This window comes from Amphiprion ocellaris, chromosome 11 (genome assembly GCF_022539595.1).
Source record: "Amphiprion ocellaris isolate individual 3 ecotype Okinawa chromosome 11, ASM2253959v1, whole genome shotgun sequence".
NCBI lineage: Eukaryota > Metazoa > Chordata > Actinopteri > Pomacentridae > Amphiprion > Amphiprion ocellaris.
In genome coordinates this window covers 30,181,958-30,204,912 of record NC_072776.1, presented here as the reverse complement: position 1 = coordinate 30,204,912, position 22,955 = coordinate 30,181,958, and the positions used below count along the sequence as shown (strand labels likewise).

The following is a 22,955-nucleotide window of genomic DNA, read 5'->3' as shown; positions in this document are numbered from 1 at the left end:
ACGACAGGGAGGACGACAGGGAGGACGACAGGGAGGACGACAAGGAGGACGACAAGGAGGACGACAGGGAGGAGGACAGGGAGGACGACAGGGAGGACGACAAGGAGGACGACAGGGAGGACGACAGGGAGGAGGACAAGGAGGACGACAAGGAGTACGACAGGGAGGAGGACAGGGAGGACGACAGGGAGGACGACAAGGAGGACGACAGGGAGGACGACAGGGAGGAGGACAAGGAGGACGACAAGGAGGACGACAGGGAGGAGGACAGGGAGGACGACAGGGAGGACGACGACAAGAAGGACGACAGGGAGGACGACAGGGAGGACAACAGGGAGGACGACAGGGAGGAGGACAAGGAGGAGGACAAGGAGGACGACAAGGAGTACGACAGGGAGGACGACGACAAGGAGGACGACAGGGAGGACGACAAGGAGGAGGACAAGGAGGACAAGGAGGACGACAAGGAGGACGACAAGGAGGTGGACAAGGAGGACGACAGGGAGGACGACAGGGAGCAGGACAAGGGATTAAATTACAGAGAGCTACAACAGTAAATCAATTAGATTTCAACTGTTTTTGTCATTTTGTGTCTCGTTTGTGTCGTTTGGTGCCCATTTCTGTGGTTTGATGTCTAATTTGTGTAATTTTGTTCAATTTTTGTCATTTTGTGTCTCGTTTGTGTCTGTTTTGTGTCTATTTTTTGTCATTCACATCAAATTTTTATCTTTGTTTTGTTTCTCGTTTTGTCGCATTTTCATCATTTTTGTCTGTTTTGTTTCGTTTTGTTATATTTTTATCATTTTGTGTCTGTTTTATGTCATTTTCTGTTGTTTTGTATCTCATTTTTGTCATTCTGTATCTCATTTTTATCATTTTGTGTCTGTTTTGTGTTATTTTCTCTTTTGTCTCATTTGTGTTGTTTGACGTTTTGTTTTATTGTTTTGTGTTGTTTAGTCTCGTTGGTGTAGTTTTGTGTTGTTTTGTTTCTCATTTGTGTCCTTTTGTGTCTCCTTTTGTTACATTTTTGTCATTTTGTGCCTCAATTGTGTTGTTTGTGTCTGTTTTTTTTGTCATTTTGCACCTGTTTTTGTTGTTTTATTTCTTGTTTGTGTTATTTTGTGTTGTATGTCTCAACTGAGTTGTTCTGATGTTCTGTTGTTTTATGTCTCATTTTGGTCATTTAGTATTGTTTTGTGTCTCGTTTTTATCATTTTTTTCTTATTTGTGTCATTTTGCGTTTTTAATTTTGTCATTTTGCACTTACATATAAAAGAAAAGATTTTATCATTTTGTCTCTTTTGTGTCTGTTTTGTGAAATTTTGTGTTGTTTCATGTCTCATGTTGTTTGACATTTTGTTGTGTTGTTTTGTGTCTTGTTTGTGTTGTTTTGTGTCTTAAGGAGAGCTACAGTCCAACGGTTAATCAGTTAGAGGTCAACTGTTTCTGTCATTTTGTTTGGTTTTGTGTTGTTTTGTGCCTTGTTTTTGTCATTTCTTTCTCATTTGTGTCATTTTGTGTTGTTATTTTTGTCATTTTCCATCTCATTTGTCCGTTTTTGTTGTTCTGTGTCTAGTAATCGGAGATTTTTTTTGGTCTTGTTTGAATCTGTATCAGTTTAAGAATTTTGTTTTGGGTTTTGGGTCTCAAACAACAAAAAAGTAAACTGAACTAAATCTGGTGTTGGTGATCAGATTTATTCAACATTTGAATTTTGATTTGTTCCATAATTATTCTGAAACATTTTCCTCACCTTAGACTCGGGCTCCGTCTGCCAGATCTGAGATTGGTGGATTTTACCCATCGCACACAAGACCTGCAGGAACACACAGGACAATCACATCAACATTTACACCATTTAATTCAACAAGACAAGCCTTTTACTGTGAAAATGCAACGCAACCAGATGACAGATTTTGCCTTTTATCTCCTCAGTAGGGCCTGAGGAGGAAAATAAATCACTTCTAACTGCTCCAAATGATGTTTAAAAGCTTTCCTTTGTCATTTTTCTAGAGAAACTCTCCTCCCACATGTTTCTAAGTATCAGTAGATCTCTGTCTTTCTTTAAAGTGCAGAGTTCAGAGGTAACCTGACCTCTCTGGCGGCTCTTTCTCCAGCTTGTACAGCTCCCTCCATGTAGCCGCTCCATTCTGTGGCTGTTTCAGTGCCGGCGAAGTACAACCTGCCGACCGGCTCCCTCAGCACTCTGGAGACAGGAAGAGACAGAAAACAAGAGAGGTTACAGAGTTTCAGAGTTTTTTGTATCTTATTCACTCATTTAAAGTTGCAGTTTGTAAAAACTGTGATGATGGATCGACTGATTTAAAAAGCTCCACAAGAAATAGCGAATTTCTTGCAGGTTTAGCTCCTGATGGTGTAAAAAAAAAAGTCCCATACCTCCACTACTGTTAACTCTATGTCTGAATCTTATAAATGCAGAACCCAGAAATACTGCAATAAATAAGCAACAAATTAAATTAGAAGTTTATGGGCACTACTGCTGTTGTGGAACTAATAAAAAGCCCATTTTGTTTTCATTATGATTGACGTACCCGAAGACCTCGGTACTTTTCCAAATCTGGCTGAAATTTAGTGACCCCAGGAAAGCAGAAGAGCATCACTGGGGTTTAGCTAGCAAGGGGCACCATGACAAAGACTCTTGTGATGCTTAATGACCTCCGTGTTCCAGGATTTACTGAGTAGTGTCCCTATAACTCATGTGGCGCATGTGTAGCTGAACCACACCTGTAGATATCTGTTGATTATACCAACAATGTTAGCATGGAGGCTAAAGTTTTGTGTTATCAATTAATTGGCTGCTGATTGATAATACTGCAGACGATCTGTTAAGAAAATTATTTCAAATTTGCATCCATTTTAAGACGTGTGTGAACCACGAAGTCAAGCGTATACTAAAAAAATTAAAAAACAGACGTTTCAAATTTTTTTATTCTTAAATTTAACAGTACAAGTGTACGTCAATAACCATTGATCTTTTACATGAACGGCTATTAAGTATTAAACAAAAGAATGGAAAATCAAGAAGAAACTGGCCCAAAGAAGTCACTGCAGATTAAACTAGGTGAAGATGCAGTTTCAACATATTTTTCATAATTTTTTTGGGAAAAAATGACCCAACAAGAATAAAAATCTGAAACAGCAAAAACAGCAAGAGTTTGGACAGATTTAAAAACATTGAATATAGGAACACAATATGCAGCAAAACATTGCCTGCAGTTCAACCAAAAACTCCCTGAATTTTTACCACGTGACTGTTGATTGCTGAGTAATTAATAGCTTTGTAGTTGTGCTAGTCGTTCTTTACAGAATGTGGATACTGCTAAATGTTTATTTTTGATAATATTTTAATGGAAACATGTAGAATTAATTCTTGATTAAATATCACGATTTTAGACTTGGATTTGTGAATAGTTTTGCTTTTATTCAGTTTCTGGCTTGGCATGATTTTGGCATTTTTTGGAGTTCAGAGGGTTAAAAAAAAAATTAAGAAAAGCTAAATTTTACATGCTTAGTTAACTTTCACTGAGGAGAAACAGGAAGCATCCAAGCTGGAAACATCACAAACTGGTGTGGGAGGTACAGCAGTAGATTAAAACCAATCAGAACAACTTCTTTCATAGCATCTACTGAGCAACAGTGATATCAGTGAGATGAGGTGTCTGCACAGCAAAGTATCACTGTAACTTTACAATCTTTGTGCTGCATAAAAATAATCAAACCCAATCCTGACCTTTAGCTAAAATATCAAACCTTCTGTTGCAACACCAGTGACTGAACATGAAGAGACTTACCTGCCGAACTGAGTGAGGATTCCTGGAGGGAAATAGGCCGTATAGCAGCCTCCAGAATACTCCTCTTCACACCAGTTCTTCTCCTCATAGTGCACCGGCTGAAAGACACCAGTGGACAAATGAGTGGTTTTAACTAGTGATTCTACCGTTTGTGTGTGTTACTTTTCATCCAAACTCACATGGAGTGCCTCCTCTGAGCCCAGAACTCTGGAGTAGATCTCACAGATCCTCTTCAACCTGAACACAACAGGACAAGAGTTTGGATTGAACCAATCGTAGAGCTTGTAGAAATTAATTAATGTGCTAGAATGTGTTTTTTGTACCTCTCTTCTTTGGTCAGGCTTGTTAGCTTTCTGCACTTGCGGGCGAGGATGAATCTGGACAAAGGAGAAAAGTTATTACAATATTATCATATGCACTGTTGGTTTTGGTTCCATTAAAGGGAAAATCTTAAATATTTATGGAACAGCGGTACCTATTATGTGGCATTAACTTTGTGGTTGCTTTTGTGCCCCTTGAGCACAACATGAGGTTCAAAAAATGATTACTGACTTGAAACAAAACATTTCTAATGCCGTTGCCACCATTGATGAGTCCATACTACAGTGAACATGGCAAGAAATCGAGTACCGTCTTGATGTGCTTCGTGCAATTAATGGTGCCCATATAGAGGTGTATTAAATGAGGTAGAAAAAACTTTGACAACCACTGATTACAATAAAACATATCTGGTTAAGATATCTTATCAACTGCCTTTGTAATAAATTCTTAAAACTGTAAAGAGACTTTCTGGACACCCTGTGCTTCCATGGCTGTGCACTGTCATTTGATCCATCAGGGTTGGACATTCAAGGCAGACATCTACCATAATGTCCTTGTTGGTGCTCCAACAGTGCTGCGATTACGCACTGACTTTTTAGCCACAACAACACAATTGTTGCTTTCAAACTTCCCTACTTGCCAGGTTGAGTCTCTGTGACTTCTTCTTCTTTTATTTTCATAATATAATGAAGGGTTGCAGAAAAGCGTGTGGAGCTCAGTATTCACCCCATAATACAAGGCACAGTCCCGTCAGGCTTCGTGTCATCCAGCGTCAGACCGATGGGAGCGCCTTCCTCCTCGATCACCATGGTGCCGCAGTAACCTGGCAACACGACACAACATCAGAGACAACACCAGCACCCGACAGCATCCCTTCTTTCCCTCTTTTCACGTCATCTTTTTACCCTTTTTCCTCCAGAAGTTCTCCTTGTAGTAGACCATGCACTTGATGACGGAGCCCATGGGGACGCGGTTGATCAGCTGGTTCCTCAGCGGCGGCAGCTCAGGCTTGAAGTGCATCTTCAGGTTCAGACTGGGAGGAGTTGCCACGATCACGTACCTGGCCTGAGAACAGGAACACAGTGAGCTCCAGAAGGTCATCCAGCGGCCAGTAGGTGGCAGCAAAGAACAACATCAGCAGCTGCAGCTTGTGAGTCAGACAGTTGGTGGATGTTAAAAGTGTGTCACATCCAGACACCATCATACAAATACTGCAGGTGTTTCCACAGAAACTTGGTCCCTGTGAATTCTTCTTCATTTTTTCTATTCATGCATAGGTGCTTAAGTAGTGTTTTGGTTTTAAGGCTGGACTTTTAAATACAAATGATTACATTCAAGAAAACAAGTTCTGTCTTGATCAGCTCCACGTAAATCTCGCTGTACTTTGCAGTATAAAAAAAGTTGCTAATCTGGTTTCTAGGATGTTATTCCCTTAGCAATTCCAGTGAAGACTCAGAAACGTCCCAGAAGAGCTTCTGATGCTGCACATGAAAAAGAAACTTCAGAGGAAGGCTTACAGTCTAATCCGTGGGACAAATTTAATGCAAAATGAGATGATTAACGGAAGAAACAAAGTTCCGTTCCACAAATCTGTCTTAAGTTTTCTGACTTTTTGTGAAAAATGGCACAGATGACCTCTTTGGGCATCGAGCAGTTAAATGAAACCATCTGAGAAAGAAAATGTGTCAGTCTACAGCTAGTAAATCAAAAGAGGGGCGTCAAAGTGGAATATTTTTCTCTGAAATGTAATGAAGAAAAACTAGAAAGGAGCACAGAATGGAAAGAACAGTGTTTAACGGTGAATCCATGAACTTTTCAGCTGTATTTGACTGTAGCAGGACTTACGGTGTAGGTCTGCTTGTCCAGCGTCTCCACCACCACCACGTCTCCGCTCTGGTCGATCCTATAAACCGGAGAATGCAGCTTCACTCGGTCGCCCAGCTCCTTGGCCATGCACTCGCTGATCTGACTGGAGCCTCCTACAAACTTCCTCTCCTGTAATGTTCAAGAGAAGAGCCAGGGGTCAGTCAACATCCCCATACACTGTAAAAAAGAAAACTACGGTCTATTCAGCACTGCAAAAACTCAAAATCTTACCAAGTGTATTTGTCTCTTTAGTCATAATGTCTCATCCCACTTGATTTAAGATAAATTCACTTAACAAGAGACATTTCAGCAGATGGAGGGACTTGTTTTAAGACAATGCATCTTAAATATCTTGTTAAGTCAAACAATCTTGAAATTATCTTGTTTTGAGTTGTATTTTACAAGAAAGCTCAAAATAAGTTTAATACATCTCAAATTAGGAGGTTACATGAAAGCAAAAATCTATTTTTGAGTGAAAAACTGCTATTTTTTTTTAAGCATGTCTGGCTTATTTTAAGACACCTAAGCTAGACAATCCTGGTAAAATATAGCTTAAAATAAGTTTTCCCAGCTAATTTTAAGATCTCAATATTCTAAATATCATATCTTATTTCAAGAAATCTGACCAAGACATTTTTCACTTGTTCTATTGGCAGATTTTTTCACTTATTTCAAGGTAAAAGTTCCTCGAAACAAGTTTTTTTCTTGTTTTGAGAGGGGCATTTTTTCCAGTGAGAAGAGTTGGTATTCTGATTTGTTTGAACATGAAAATTAAAATAGCGATACCTGACATGAAAATACACATCAGACCAATTGTGTGTACCTCATTATGTCTAAATTTGTAATTGTGAATAAGCTTAAACTGTAATTTGTTGTTGGTACAACAAAGTTGGAAAAAACCACAGGGTTTCCCAGAATACACAGCAGGGGCAAGTCCTCATGCTTTCCTTCCCTTTGCCTACACTTCAGCTACGACCCCCTGTAGCTCCTTCCCCCATTCTTCTCCCCACTTTCCTGTCTCTCAATAAAACCAGAAAAAGACCAAAAAAATAACTTAATTAAAAAAAAGATCGTGGGGTTGATTAGCTTTTGGTAGTTCTGTGAACCACACTATTCAGCTAATAAACAAGTTTATATTGGTCAAAAGAAGAATTAATAGTAGCGGCGCTTCACAGAACAATGTAAATATAACTGGTACAACAATGAAATATGACTTGGGACAATGAATTCGCAAATCGTTGAGAAAATTCAAAAGTTTTAATACAAAAGGTTGCCTTGAAATTTTAAGTTTTCTTAACCTCCTGTTGTCCTCATTTACGGGCACCAAAAAATATTGCTTCCTTGTCTGAAAAAAAATCCAAAAATTCAGCACAAAAATTCCCCAACTTTCTGAAAATTTGCAAAACCTTCAGGGAGAAAATTCCAGTAATTCCTTAAAAGTTTCCCTTAAAAGTTTTATTTAAAAAAAAATCCCCCAAATGTGGCAAGAAAATTCTTGTAAATATTTTCAAAAAATGAGTAAAAATCTTCCCCAAAAAAATCCTAAAAATATCTAAAACTTCAAATATTTTCTTTAAGAACATCACTGGATTTTGGTTGATTTTTTTGTAAATGTTCTTAAGAAACATTTTTAACATTTCTTTTTTTCCACCAAAAAATGTTTAAAGATTTCCCAAAAATGTTGAAAATGTGGACATCAGAAGTTTCACTGTAAAATATATATTTTTCCCCACATTTTCAAACTTTAAAACGGGTCAATTTTGACCCACAGGACGACACGAGGGTTCACTATTCTTTTTTTATGGTGTAGAGGGCGAATGCAGCAAAGCTACATGGCTCTAGTCTAGCTTTGTTATGCTCTACATGCAAGTTATTGTTTCCATCCTGCTCAGACTCCACCGAGCTAATAAAACCTACTTTTAGGAAGGATGCTGATAAAATCTGCTGTTTTATCCTAGAGTTGCATATCGGCGATCCTCAATCCACCCACAATACATTTCCTAAACCTACAGAAAAATGTGTTTGGAAAGCCGTGGGTGGAGATTGCTGAATGATGAAGAGGACGCTGAGGGGGAGGAGAGAGATTAAGTGCTGCCAAAGCTCTGATACACCAAATTAAATAGGCAGTGACCTTTTCCGTATGGTTAGTGTCAGCATCTCTCCGTCCGCCCTCCTCGCAAACACATTGTGTTCATTCCACTGTGGCATTTGGATGAATTTGCCTGCCAGTCGCTGCAGAATTACGAGCTAAACCTAAATTGTTCCTGGCAGCGAACGAGGTGAGCCCGAGCTTGTCTTGTTTGATTAAACACAGAGTTTATTCTTGCAGTTTCTGTGGAAAGCTGCACCGAGGCGACGGATACCAAATGTGCCTCCATATGCAGAGCAATATTTCTCACACAACACCCTCTTTTGAAGAGAAAATCAGCTGAGGCGCCTGTTTGTGTGCACACGCATGCTCGCGTTAACATGTTTTAAATGGGAGCTCCAGCAAGCAGGAAATGGCTGCAGTGTCATCTGTTTACCGACGCACCATCCCAGGCCTCCGTGTCTATGGCAACAGGGCCACTCGGCTTCGGAAAGCACAGCAGCAGAATGTGCTCTCCCAGCACGCCAAGAAAACATCTTTTGTCAGGCTCATCGTTATGCCGGGCCGATCAGCAGCAGATTAAGTTGACTGTTTTTGGTCTGACTGAGGAGGCTGTTGGATCTCTGATGCTCGGCCTCCACGAGTCAACGCTTCTCTGCAGGATACAGCCAGTTTCTGTCCACCTCTTGGCTTTACTCGGCTGCTCTGGCTCCTCATGTGTTTGTTTTTGCAGAAAGATTTCCTGGAAAGCTCGAGGTGAAACTGGAAGGATCTTGTTTGTATCCAGAGTTTAGCGGGTGTCAGATAAGATGCACAGTTGTTTTTTCTTTAGCTTGTTTAACATGAACTTGTGGTTTAACCATATGTGTCAAAAGCTATTTTCCGGCTAACTTTACTGTCGTTTACTTTTAAACTCAGATTTTGGTCGATATCCACTATGGTTCAAACATTTGGGGTCATTTAGAAATGTTCTTATCTTTGAAAGATATTTTTTTTTTAAATGAATTTAACATGAAATGAATCATAAATCCAGTCTAGACATTGTTAAAGTGGTAAATGATTATTCTAGCTGGAAACAGCTGATTTTTAATGGAATATCTCCATAGAGGTACAGAGGAACATTTCCAGCAACCATCACTCCTGTGTTCTAATGCTACATTGTGTTAGCTAATGGTGTTGAAAGGCTAACTGATGATTAGAAAACCCTTATGCAATTATGTTAGCACTTAAATAAAAGTGTGAGATTTCATGGAAAACATGAAATTGTCTGGGTGAGCCCAAACTTTTGAACAGTAGTGTAGGGGCTAGTCATACTTGCTGTATCTTATATTATTATGTTTTTACATGTACCTTATCATAAAATGTTGGCAGTAGAGATATCAATTCATAACTACATAGGGGAGAATTTGTGGAATCTAAGAGTATCGGAAGGTACCTAACAGAAAGGAACATCAATATTTTATTCATTGAAGTGTTTACATACAGAAGACTACATGTAGAGTTGTAACCAGGCAACTGTTTAAAGTTCAGTCTCTCTTGGTAAAGATATTACTTCAACATCTACAAATATGTAACTAGCATGATGCAAAAAGCTCCAGTTCTGCACTTCTTGTGATAAGATATTAACAAATCCTTGCATAGATAAGTTAATATCTATGCAATGGCTGCAATGTATAGATAAATATTAACATATATATGTAAGGAAGGGTTCACAAGTGATTCAAATGCAGATGTTAACTTTGATGCCAATTCAAAGTTATTTTTCTCATCAACACATCTTCACTCAGACAAGTCATTGGTATGGTTAGAAAGGTCAGGTTGTGCAGTTTCATTCGATATCTGCTCCACCTCTCTGCAATAAAGACTTCAAAAGCAATTCCACCGAGAAGATGAACACAAAGTGCATCCGTTCGGATGGAAGGATTAAATACACTCTCAAAATCTAAGATAAGATAAGATAAGACGGAACTTTGGTAATCTCAAAGGAAATTCTTGTGCCAAAATCTCCTGGTGCAAACGTAAATACCACAAACAAACCACATTTGTTCAGACCTACCTGCCCTCCATTAGTGGTGGAGAAGATCCTCATGGTTCCTCCACACTGTTTAACATACCAGAGGAACCACAGGGCTGAAACCTCGTGGGGCTCAGAGGTCACGTTCACGTTCACGAACAGGGTGGCAAAGCGACGAACGGTACTAAGAGAGGGATGACAAAGACAGAAAAAACTCCTGAAAAAGCACAATGAAGCTGTGATTGCATTCCTAATATTAAGTATAAAATCCTAACATGTATTTGACTCATAATCCTGTTCCTGTTTTTCACAATGATAGAGCACAATGAAATGTGCTCTATCATCTAGACATAGTTAATGTGGTAAATGACTATTGTAGCTGGAAACAGCTGATTTTTAATGGAATATCTACATACAGAGGAACATTTCCAGCAACCATCACTCCTGTGTTCTAATGCTACATTGTGTCAGCTAATGGTGTTGAAAGGCTAATTGATGATTAGAAAACCCTTGTGCAGTTATGTTAGCACATGAATAAAAGGGTGAGTTTTCATGGAAGAACATGAAATTGTATGGGTGAGCCCGAACTTTTTAACGGTCGTGTATGTTACGAGGCCCAACACAGGAAAAGCGACCAGATTGTTCATTCGGACACAGAGCCAACATCTATACACAGTCAGATGAATGAAGGAGGAAACGTCTGAAAGGAGAACTTCAGAAACCCAATAAATGAGTGCAGTAACATCATTCCCCAACATGAAAGCACTGTTTTTATGCGTCACCTGGTCCAGCAGATTTTCTCCAAGAGTTGCTGCATGCTCATCTTGTCCCACTCCTCAGCGTGAGGAGCTCTCCAGGGAGCCTCTTTGGGGATCTGAAATACAGGAGGAACTTCAACAAGAAGCAAACATATAGAGAGAATAAAAGCAAACAGAAAACAGAGAGTCCTGCTTTACCTCCTGACCCATCTCATCCATCGTCCTGAAGAGGTTGTTGAAGTCCATCACGACGATGGGGTTCCACATGGGAGGGAAGGAGCCGCTGAACGGGTAAGACTTTCCCTGTCGGACACACATCGTACAAACTTTCATAAATAAAGGTCAGTCAGACACATTCTATCAGTGGGGAACAGTAAATTCAGTCTGCTCTGTGCCAAACAGTTAGTTTCAGAGTTTGGCTGCCACACCAGCCTGTCAATACACTTTGCTGACACGGGTCTTTTAATTGGCAGATGTTGTGTTTGACTTAACAGAAGTTTCCCCCTGAGTGCAGCAGTTTGCATCACAGCTTGTTTTTATCAATTCCTCTTCCTGGAAATACGTCACATGTGGCGTCATTAAGTTCTGCAAGCTGCTGACTCTGAATCTGTTTTCACATCCTGCTGTGATCTTCTTTTGAGCCTTTCAACCCTCCCGTCGATGTAAATACTGCGAAAAAAAAACACAGAATTTTTCTTGTCACAGTGAGGCACAAACAATAAGTATTGCGGTGAGGGTTGCTAGAAGCATCCTTAAGGTAGAAAATATCAGTTTTTCGCATTAAAGTTTTGCATTAGTCAACCTCTAGCTGACATCTAGCTGAGTCACTGTGACTTTGGACGGCGTTCAAAGAGTTCTAACCGATTATGCAATATTTTATAACTGATTCAAAGATTCAGAGTCATCAAACTTCATAAGAGCTCTATAATTATCTTGTGATTTCTGCCCGCCTGGACTATGGCTCTATCTCTGATTGACATATGCAGAAGGGAAAGCGAGGAGCTGGTTTCAAAGTTTCATCATAGTAAAAAGCTATGTGATTGAGAAAACAGCACCTACTGCACAACCAAATGCTGGCTGATGTAACTGAACATTTTGCTCGATTTGTTTCAGACCCCATTAAACTGTAGTTTCCCCTGAAAGAAACAAAAATTGGCTAAAAGTTTGGATGCCTTTATACAAGTGCTCTCAGCCTGTACTGTGCTGTAGCTGCTGGATTAAAGTAGGAGCCCTCGGGGATCACTCTTCTGCTGTTGTATTGGCTCGATCGGAGGCAGTATTGAACCGATAATGGCTCCTAATTATACACAGTGTCTCATTTTGGCTTGTTGTGCAATTTGCTGCCATTTTATTGGAGCTTTGTCCTGATTACACTGGCATAAAAGCACCAAATATACAATTTTATTTCTCTGAATGATGTTCCCCCACCTCTTATCTGTCTGTTTTACCTGCACAAACCACTGTGAAGCCTCTTAAACTCTGCCAGAATCCTTTCTACCAGACAAATGAGATGATCCAAACAAACCATTTAAGGATGCGACTTTTGCTGGATAAAAATAACATGACGGTGCAGCACCGTGCCACTTCACTGTGTTTGAAAAGTATTAAAGCAGCTCCGCAGTCGGCTGGAATACGACTATATTTAGACAGGTGAGCACAAAATGAAATGAGCCTTGCAAAAGGCTTCATTTTCAACTAGATAAGTTCATTTTTTGACCAAAATAAACCAGTTTTCATGTATTTTACGGGAATGTGAAACAACAATGGGCCTTAACAAGCCATAAAACACGTATTCCTGGTACAGCATGGCTCTGAGAGTGGTCATCTATCATCAGCTTTATCAGTCATCTAACATAATCTGTCCTGAGATTAACTGTTTCACAACAGCTCTGTCTAGGAGTAGAAATACCTTCACTAAAACACAGATAAACACAGTCAAGTACAATGAAAAAAAAAACAGTACAGCAAGAACTACCAGAGGTACAGAAATGCTCCAGACAAAAGCTGAAAGAGTTATTAAAGTTAATGTAAGTCAACCATGAGGTTTAGTATTTAATGTTTCCTAACAACAAACAACCCTCTGAGGATACAGTTTTTTAGGAATCGCTGAGACCAACAGGCCGAGAGAGATGACGCCGTGTCTCGTAACGTACAGTATCCCTGCTCAGAACTGTCCGTTGCCGTGGAACAACAGGTCTGTCGCCATGGCGACGCCGGCCAAGTGAATACAGAAGGAGGCGAGCAGAGGAGGAGAGGATGCACGGCAGCATCTGTTTCCACATCAGCGATTCAGGATCACTCAGGTGGCTGCACTGCAGAATGGAAGGTATTTCTGGCCATATTTTAGAAGATACAGAGCCAGAGAAACAACTGGAGCTCATCTCTACCCTCCAGCTCAAATCATATGTTCTTATTGGAGCCATAAACACAGCATCTACTGTCCTTTTTTTCACCTGATTACACACCGTGTTGACCTTAAAGCTGTTTTCATTAATATTTTATATCAACAATGCCAAAAAAATAAAGTTAACATACAAGGTGCAGGTAGGCTATTTCATCTCAAGTCATCAGGGACCTGATGCTGAAACTTTGTCATCATAAACTGTGGATATTTAAAATGGTATCTCTGAAATTTTAGATTGACATATGAAATATTTTCCAAGATAATAATATTTTTTTAAAAATTGCCAATACATGAAAAAGTTTTCTCACGCATTGAAATTTGACAGTGTTTGGACGACAATATCTCAGGAGGGTAGATACCTGAAATTTTCACTTATTTCTCATGCAAAATCTAATCTTCAGTGTTGGACAAGTAGATCAAATAGTCTCTGATTATGACTGACGGGAAATTTTAAAAAAATGAAGCCACTTGCGCTGAGCACAGGCGTGTGTTATTCATGTGCATGTTATGTATTCATACCGAATTGCGTGTAAATTACTCTTATAAAGGTCTGTTGATGAGTTCATCACTTCTGGCAAGCCTTGGTTTTGCTAGTGTTAAAATAACTGTTCCCTCCATGCTTTTGTTTTGAAGGCATATTTTTTTAATGTTATGGGCTTTTATTTTGTCACCATTCCAACAGCACAGGAAGTGTTTATCTAAGAAGCGGTTTCTTGACATGATGAAGATGCTGCCGAAAAGTCTGAAAATTCACATAAAGATGAAAAAAAACGGTTCCACGCTGTTGCTGTCTAGCAAAGGATGTGTATAAACTTAGAAGCAGCTGGAATGTAAACAAGCTCTGACGGTGTTTCCTGAAGAAAGGAGTGAAGGAAGGAAAGGTGAATTTGTGTTCAAAACAAGGCTGATGGCTGAACGTAAATAAAGGCTTTGTGAAACATCAGGAGCTTCACCATTGTCTGGCTGGGGTTTGCTACATTGTGCGACCTAAATAAGTAGCGGGCGGCAGGAATTGATGGGACTCAGAAACAGCCCACAGTTTAATCATTTGTTCCTTGTATGATTTCCAACTGATAAATCAGAGTCATTTTGTAGTAGGATCGCAATCATGTGATCATCAGCAGGTAACTGACACAGTGTTCACATCATGGTTACAGCGACTCCGTGTTGGCAGCTATATCTCGCAATGGGAAATCTTCAACATATCCATGGATCCAGACTATAAACCACATCACTGCCAAAATCTAATCACTTGGTCCTTGTGTCATTTCTGACCTTCACTGAAAATTCCATCCAAATCTGCTGGTCCGTTGTTGAGTAATGTTTCACACAGACAGACAGACAGATTCACACATTCACAGACAAACGTACGCTGATCGTCATATAACTCTGCCGTTTCTTGGCGGAGTAAAAAACGAATAATGCCGAAGCTAATGAGTGATATTTTCGGAACCGTATGTGGCGGCACGTCACCATAATACAAAACAAACATAAAGAACACTTTTTATATGAAATACTTGGTCACAAAAATGAAATATAATACAACAGACCCTTGCTGGTCAAAATGGATCATTTTAAAATACAATAAGTCTCTGTGTCTCTATGACCAGGTCAGAGTGAGATTTTAAAAACTGTGGCAAAATTCAAGAAAAACGTTAAATTACAGCGTAAATAATGACCCTGTAACAATCAATCACCTGCTGGTAAAACTCTCAACAAAATGCGATACAAGAGAAATGAAGCAAAACAACATTTTAGTTCAGTTTAGTCAGTTTACTAGGCAACCTTCATATCAAATGTGGCGTCTAAACAGACACAGCCTGGTCCTGGTACAGTATTAGTCACCAAACATTAACAGAAGATCGAGAAATACAACCTCCTGAGATTAACAGTGATGTTCAATGTGCTTTCTGTTTCTTTCCCTTTAACAATACTATCAACAAATGATCCAAAAATAACCTGACAGCTTCTAAAAACTCCACACTGAGGATATTTTAATCCTTAAACACCTTGTCTTTCCTCACCAGAGAAAACCAATGAAACACGGTAATAAGATACTTCATCCATTTTCCTGTGAACGTGCCCAACGTGCACGGTGCTGTAGGAGCGACAGACAATCCCATGCTCTTTCTCAATCTCTGATAAGCAGAGACAGTATTTAATCAAAGTCTGTTTCCCCATCTCTGATAGTGATAGCTCATTAATAAATCCATTGCTGAGAGCTGCAGCTGCCCGTTAGGCAGTAGTTTGCTGATAAGGGAAACCAGCACTGGCCTTTTGGATTACAATCTGCCATGGAAAAGCTGATTAGCTATGCGGCTTGCTTGAAAGCTAGCCCTAATTACACAATGGCTTGGGACACATGCTGGTTTACTCTCACTCTAGCTTTTGTCCTGTGAAGAAATGTAGACACTGTCATGTAGCTGAATTCATGTAAATATCACCCCGCGTTCACCGTTTTCTCATTCTTTAAGTTCAGATTTGTGCTGCGATAGGAGCATTCTTAATGCCGTGTGTGTTTATTCTTCTGAACTGCTTCTTTGCTAATCCAAAGCTACTTACAATCAAAAACGGCGTAGTAAAGCTCTCTGCAGCAACATGAGTTGGAAATTCCATGTGGTGAATTACGCCGATCAGCCACAACATTAAAACCAACACTAGTCGGAGTCTGTGGTCCTCTGAGGGTGTCTTGTGGTTTCTGGCACCACGATGTTAGCTTCAGAAGTCTTGGAAAGTATGAGGGATCTAAAACATTTCACAGATGCTCGATCGGAGTGAGATCTGTAGAATTCGGAGGATGAGTCAATACATTTTTGGTCTCAGAGCTGCTGTGGAGACTAGAAGTTTCTATGTGCACACTTTGAACTGTTTGTAATGTTCCTCAAATCATTCCTGAGCAATGTTTGTATTGTGGCAGGGAGCATTATCCTGCTGAAAGAGGCCGTCAGAGAATACTGCTGCCGTGAAGGTATTCTGCAGCAGCATTCAGGTGTCAAAGTAACACTGACATAAATGCAGGACTCAAGGTTTCCCAGCAGAACATTGCTCAGACCATCACACTGCCTCCGCCGGCTCGCCTTCCTCCCATCCTGCTGCCATCTCTTCTCAAGCAAACATCGCACCTTGATGGTACTACCGCATGATAGGACGCTTACTTCACTAGAAGTTTCACTATATTTTATCATTACAATGTAAAATAATCTTTATCTAAATGTTCACTAAGTTGGCAGCTGTGCACAGAGAAGCCTCTAGTCTCCACTCAGTTACTCAGACAGGTGTGAGACCAAAAGTCAGTTTGAACAGAGTAAAATGAAGTGTTTTAATGTCCAATTTGTCCAAGTTGAAATCCAGTAATTTTATGTATATGGACAACAGTCTATCAGCGGAGCATTTTAAATGTCAATATCACCGTGGATCATGTTCATTTAAGTGTAGGAAGCCAAAGCTGTGATTATAGGGATGTCCTGATCAAGATTTTTGTGTTCTCGATCCAATCCGTGTCATTACAATTCACCATCTGCCTTCACCCAACACCACAGTTTAAGTACTGTAGATTAGCTGCAATTCCAGGTTGCGCCACCAAGTGGAGCCTCTCACTGTTTCGTACTATAGCGACTCAAAGAAGCGATTACTCAGAGTACTGGCGGTATGGCACCATGACAAAGTCTTCTGCAAGGATTAACAGTTTCCGGCCAGCACAAAATAGCAAAATCAAGATGGTGTTAACCTGTTTTTTAAAAAATATATATCAGCAACACATAAAACAGTCATTTTTGCAGCTTTTTTTAAGTGCAAGTGTAACAACAGGTGCAAACAAAGAATCAGACTTTGTTTTCTGCCAGTAGTGATCAATTAAAAGCGATCAGCCTCAAACCCAAATCTAGGATTGTGCTCGAGACATCCTTTGTGATTAGTTGCTAGCTACTGGTATACAGCATAAAATACTTCTTAGTAGAACCGATTAATTGTTGCTTTTAGTCTTTTCATGGGATTTTTTTAGACAAGCATCACCTGCAGAAAACTCCTCATGAGGAGGAAAGTCAAATATTTGCACTGTTTTTGCAGAGTCAGCTGTGAGAGCGGTGAAACCACAAACGCAGCTACAGTAACCCCTCACAGCTCCACACATACAGTATGAATGCACAAATGCACGGACGCACACACAGACAAAAACGCCGTCTGACACTGATAGCGGCGAGCAGCTTCTGATGAGGCACGCTGCCATGGAAACCGTCCAGGAAGCTACGAGGGGCACGTCGACTTGAGTCTGGGTCTTTGAGTGGATCTTCCAGAGATAGTAGCTACGGAGACACGAGTACAAACGGATTCAGGAGCTCGCGTAACATTTCATAACAACAGCCAGTCGAGGCCTTCGCTGGAGCACAGATTTATTTCATAACCGCTGTCGGTGCACAACGTCATGCTGGTGACATTTCACAGCACTGCTGAAGTAGGTCAAGTCAACAGTACATCAGCGCTGAGGAGACAGCGGTGAGACAGTCGGCTCAGCGGAGACCAAGAAACCGAGCTTCACTGCACATCAGACAGAAGAAACCGAAATAGAAAGCACTCTGTGTTATTAAGAAACTCGTCGTCCATAACCTGATCAGAGCGCAGACGTCTGTTTGTGCTCAGCGAGGATGAACCTGGATGTTTCCAACGAGTCCCAGAGGAGGACGAACAATGTCCCCCGTGTGACTTGAATGAGGGTGAATGAAATGCATTTTATATTAAACCTTTTAATAGAAGTAGATTGAAATTGATTATGTATGAAGGCCTTTGACTCGGATCAGTTTTTCATTGTTTTCATGATTTCAGAGTGGATCTTTAGGCTATTACTGGTTCTGTACGTGCCATTCAGTGTTTTTACCTTCAATAATTTTATAATTAAAAATTACAGTTCTGCCACCATTTTGGCTGCAAATGTGCCAAAAAATCCGCTGAGTGTAACTTGACATTTTCATTAGTTGCACTAGTGTGTCTTGATCCACCCTGGTGGATCAAATCTGACATTAGAACCTTATTTCGCTCTTTTCAAAGTCATTGTTGGGCTCACAGCTACGGTAATGTAGTGGAGACTAGAAGCTTCTGTGTGCACAGCTGACCAGTAGCACCTACAGAGGCAACTGTAGCATGGTAGCTTCTATCAATAGTCCGGATGTGAAGTGTTTAGGGGGCATCTGTAAGTTGTGGCTGCATTTATATCATCGATCCAGTAGGTTATATTTTCCTTTCAGTCTCTCTTGTGCAGTTCAGCCAAAAAGTCCCAGAATTTTTTTTGTTTGTTTGCTTGTTGAGTGCAGATTATTATTTTTTGTTTCTTTAGAATCTGTTTCCAATGGTTTCATTTAAGGTGATTTTGTTTTAATGAGACCTGTAAAATAATGCAACTTTGATTAAATATAGAAAATTTGAACCAAGGTTACACTGTCCTCTTTAAACTGCATGAGTCCCTGCATGGACACCGCCTCAAGTAAATTTTCAACCTGTAGGAAACAGTGAGATTTGATAAAACAGCTAAACATTATGCATTGCACCCATTGCAGAGTGAAACCAGAGTTCTTGCTGTCAGGGATCTAACGTTCTGAATTAAAATGTTTTTAAAGAAAACAGCACCAACAAGAAAGTTGTCTTGTGTTCAAACCGAAGCAGTGAAGCGTCAGAAATACTAATAAAACTTAACAATGCTTTTATATACACAATATGAGAGCTACTTTTCATCTTTATTAACTCTAAGTCCTAGAATATTCTGATGGAAAAGGTCATTTTAAATGTACTAAATCTTTATCTGGACCTTTGCTCCTGTTTGCCATCATTTACATAATGTGTTAATAAATTAGTAATGTGTATGAAAAAACTTACAATGTACTACTCAGAATCAAAAACAAAACAACTGGGTGCACTGAAATGAAAAAGCTGGAGGCCTGCATTTCTACTTTTTAGCACAAGGCAAGGTCAAATTGAATTTAAACTTCTAAGAAGTGCCTTTCTGTTATTTGTTGCTCACCTGATAAGATTAGCATGAAACAAAGCCGACAGTGTTGATTCTCCTGTGTCGTTATCACAAGTTGCATTTAATTACTGCAATAATGCAAACATTAACAACATTTACAACTACGTTCCTATGTACATTTGCACATTCTCAGGCAAACAAACGACACATTCCTGCACAGTGGAAATAATTCTTTCACTTCTTCTATTACTTAAAATCCCTGAATTTAGCTGCACTTGCTATTTATCTGACCTTATTTGTCTTGGAACATGTACTTGCTTTCTCTTTAAATCTTTATTTCCTTCTTTAAAAATGACAGCGTTATGCACCACATTAGATTCCTCGTATGTGAAAACCTTTTTGGCAATAAACTGATTCTTCACAAGTTCAACCAGTGAAACTGGGGTGGTTTTAATTGTAAAGTAGTCACAATGCATGTAGAGTAATCTCCCAAAACTTAGCACTGATCACTAAAATTGCATCTCTGAAACACAACAACAGCAGAATTGCACAAAAAGTTACATCAGCAGCTTGTCTTTTGTTTCCAATGTCAAGAATTAACCTTCAGGTTCAAGACAGGAGTCACTTTAAACACAAGGGGACTGGGACAAGTGACACTAAGCTGTTAGGTGAAGAGCCTCAGGCCTTTCCTCGTCTTAAAAATAAACATGCTCTACTCTACAAAAACTTTTTAGGTATGAGTTGCATCTTTCACGGGAGTATTCTTCACAGTAGAGAAGCAATATTTACTGTACACCAGCAATAATCACTATGTAGCCTCAGCTCTCCAAAGGCCCAGATAATTAAAGTTTAAATTCTGCAGTGGCAGCTGATACAACAGCCCTGTGATAAATCAACTTTTTGAAGCCTGTAATGGTGAGTTTGTTGACACTGAGCTTGGACTCGGTGCTGATTTATGAAGCAGTGTTATGTGTAATTTTATTGTTATAGAGAATGTGGGTGTTGGAGACATGAAGTTTCCACATGATGCAGTGAAAGTGTGTTTGCATTTGTCTACATGTTTACGCCCAGCGCTCTAAAGTCCACCTCTGAAGTTATGATTGAAGGAAATGAACGCAGCCTATATGGAGATAAGCTCTGTCTGTCCACGAACGTACAGAAAGCTGTCTGCCGACCCGAGCAGTCCGCTGATTTACAATAGGGCCAGTTTGACCAGGGTACACAGCAGCAGCTGCAAATTAAATCAGGTAGAGGAACACAACTGTGTTAAGGACAGCGGTGCGCCCACACTAATGAGATATGGAGCAAAGAATAACAAGAACAAAGAAAGATGGCCTCAGTGTCTCGCTCTTCCTTCCCTCTTTATTTGCCTTTCAACCACTCAGAGAGAAGAGAAACTGCATTACTGAAATCCCTCAGGCGAAGATTAGCATCTCCAGCCTCTAATGCTGGAGAGAAGAGCGGTGGCTGGCTGCTCAGCATACATATAGGAAGTCATGGGAGGGACTGGGTTTGGATTTCTTCTGGAGAATACCGTTGTCTCCTCCAAGCACCATGGGAAACAGATTTGGGGGTGACGTTAATTCATCGGGGAGTCCCTGTTTTTAGTGTCTGTTCAGGGTTGGATCACACTTTTGTATACAGTATTGGATATGAAGGCACTAAAAGAGCATGTTTAGTGAACAGGAAAGTCATGAAGAAGCTTCTGGCAGCTGAAAAATCATTGATAAATATGTGTATATCCTGCCTGCAAATGTCTTTTTAAGGGGTCCATGTGGTGAAAATCTGTGTTTAGTTGGCGTAAAATAAAAACTGTTAAGATACAAAAACGTTTATTTTTGCAAGACAGGAAGAATTTGATCCAGGTGCTACCTATACCTAGCTGACCAAGTAGTTTAGCTTTATATGGCACCGCCCCCTCACTGCTTCCAGGTGAACCGTTCAGGATGAGCAGCTGCCTCACAGTCCAACAGGTTGATCTACTTTCTAGAGCTGGTTCTGCTAACTCTAAAATGTATCTAAAAGCTAACCAAATGCTATCCTGTTGGCTGCAAGAATGAACACAAGAGCCTTCATGCACCCCCAGCATCAGAGGAACTGAAGATCCAGTGGATTACTAAGTATTTTTGATTTTAATGTTTCCACAACAACAGGAAAAGCTGCTGTGGCTAATGTGGCTAATGTTAGCTTAGATCATTTGCCCACAGGTCGGTGTTCCGTGGAAACTGAGGGACATTCAGAGATTGTGGAAACTTTAATTTGAAACCGATAAACAAGCACAAGCTGGGTTATTGTGTTTCCATTTCACTAGCTGCATTTTACATCTGTTAGCTTCTCTCCTGCTCTCTGTGCTCTCATAAACTGTGCTTTAATACAACTTAACTATCGTTATAGTCTTTCTCAGTAACATATTTTTCTGTTTCTGTTGTCAGACAACTGAACAAGTATGAAATGGTGACTGAACAATGAAATGCTAACTAGCAGTTACCTCCACCAGACAATGAGTTCAAATAAACAACATCTCTGCTGAGAATTCAGATAAATTTTTTGTAAAAATGATGGCTTAGTGAGAATGTTGGAAGTGATAGAAAGTCCTTCTGTCAGCAGCCCGGCAGTCTACTGTTTTACTCTGTCAATCACAGGTGCAAAGAGAGTTTTCTTCCTGAAGGAGGCGGGAACAACAGCAGATCATTGGTTTTCAGAGTAAAACTGCTAGTTTTGAACAGTTTTAAAACTAGGCGTCACTGTGAAATAAACCCTTTTTGCGGTATTTTGAGTGGGGACATGAGAAACTTTCATAACTTTGGCTGAAAGGGGCACAATATGGGATCTATAACGACAAACACACACATGTATTTCCTGTCTGTTGGATCATGGGTCAGACTGATGATGTTTGCAATATCTTCTTGAAACTGTCAACATTTACTTCAAAAACTGAACTGGATAAAAGTCTGAATCCATCTCTCTGGACTCTGGACACTCACGTTGACATAATGCACCAGGCTCTCCTGCTCGTTGACTTTGTAGGTCTTTACGTCGTACTCTTTGGCCAATCGGAGGATGCGATTCTGCGTCGGTCCAATGTACGCCCCGCCCAGATCCACCCATTTTGTTTCCTTGTTCTGAAAAAGAAAACGTAAAACAATTAACATATTTAGACAAAAAAGACATTTACGTTATAATCTCTTCTTATGCTTCTAGACTTGGCTGCCAGGTCTGTCTTCCAAATACTACAGCTGCCCTTCAAAGGTTTCATGTAAAGTTTCATGCATACAATTGGGAGAAACTACTTTATCATGATGAAGATCCTTAAACGTTGGCCATCGCATCCGTATACTCGTGTAGAACACTGTGACCGTGCAGACAACTGTGGGCCAGAAAAGCTTGCTGGTTTGCACACTGCAAAATCCAACCAGCTGTAGTCCAACGATGTGGTATTTATGGCTACTACATTTGACGTGCTATGTATTAGGACACACTACATCTCTGTGCCGTACTATATGGTGTGGTCGTTTAGATTTTGGAACATATCAAAGGTTTAACTTAGATTGCATTCGTGCAAACAGATGCACAAAAAGTCGAGTGTAAACTTAAACCAGCAGCTCAACAGCGTGTGAGTGTGTTAAATGTAAAAATAAAAATATACGAGATCCGGACATTCGTATCACATCATGTCGTGTAAATATATTCAATCATACTCGATGTTATCATAAACAATGCTCTGTTAGTCTGACAGAG

At 40.0% G+C, this 22,955-nt stretch overlaps 1 protein-coding gene across 1 annotated transcript in view; it reads right to left on the bottom strand.

The window, feature by feature from the left end:
• Window positions 1–22,955, bottom strand: part of mao (monoamine oxidase) — a 51,495-nt gene that overhangs the window by 3,929 nt on the left and 24,611 nt on the right. The window contains exons 3-14 of the mRNA XM_023263140.3: window positions 22,202–22,339; window positions 11,059–11,163; window positions 10,885–10,976; window positions 10,145–10,286; window positions 5,979–6,128; window positions 5,039–5,198; window positions 4,860–4,956; window positions 4,136–4,189; window positions 3,992–4,049; window positions 3,813–3,910; window positions 2,095–2,206; window positions 1,754–1,816 (exon numbers count right to left, since the gene is read on the bottom strand). Of these exons, the coding sequence (XP_023118908.2) occupies window positions 1,754–1,816; window positions 2,095–2,206; window positions 3,813–3,910; window positions 3,992–4,049; window positions 4,136–4,189; window positions 4,860–4,956; window positions 5,039–5,198; window positions 5,979–6,128; window positions 10,145–10,286; window positions 10,885–10,976; window positions 11,059–11,163; window positions 22,202–22,339 (1,269 nt within the window). The remainder of the gene's footprint in view (window positions 1–1,753; window positions 1,817–2,094; window positions 2,207–3,812; window positions 3,911–3,991; window positions 4,050–4,135; window positions 4,190–4,859; window positions 4,957–5,038; window positions 5,199–5,978; window positions 6,129–10,144; window positions 10,287–10,884; window positions 10,977–11,058; window positions 11,164–22,201; window positions 22,340–22,955) is intronic.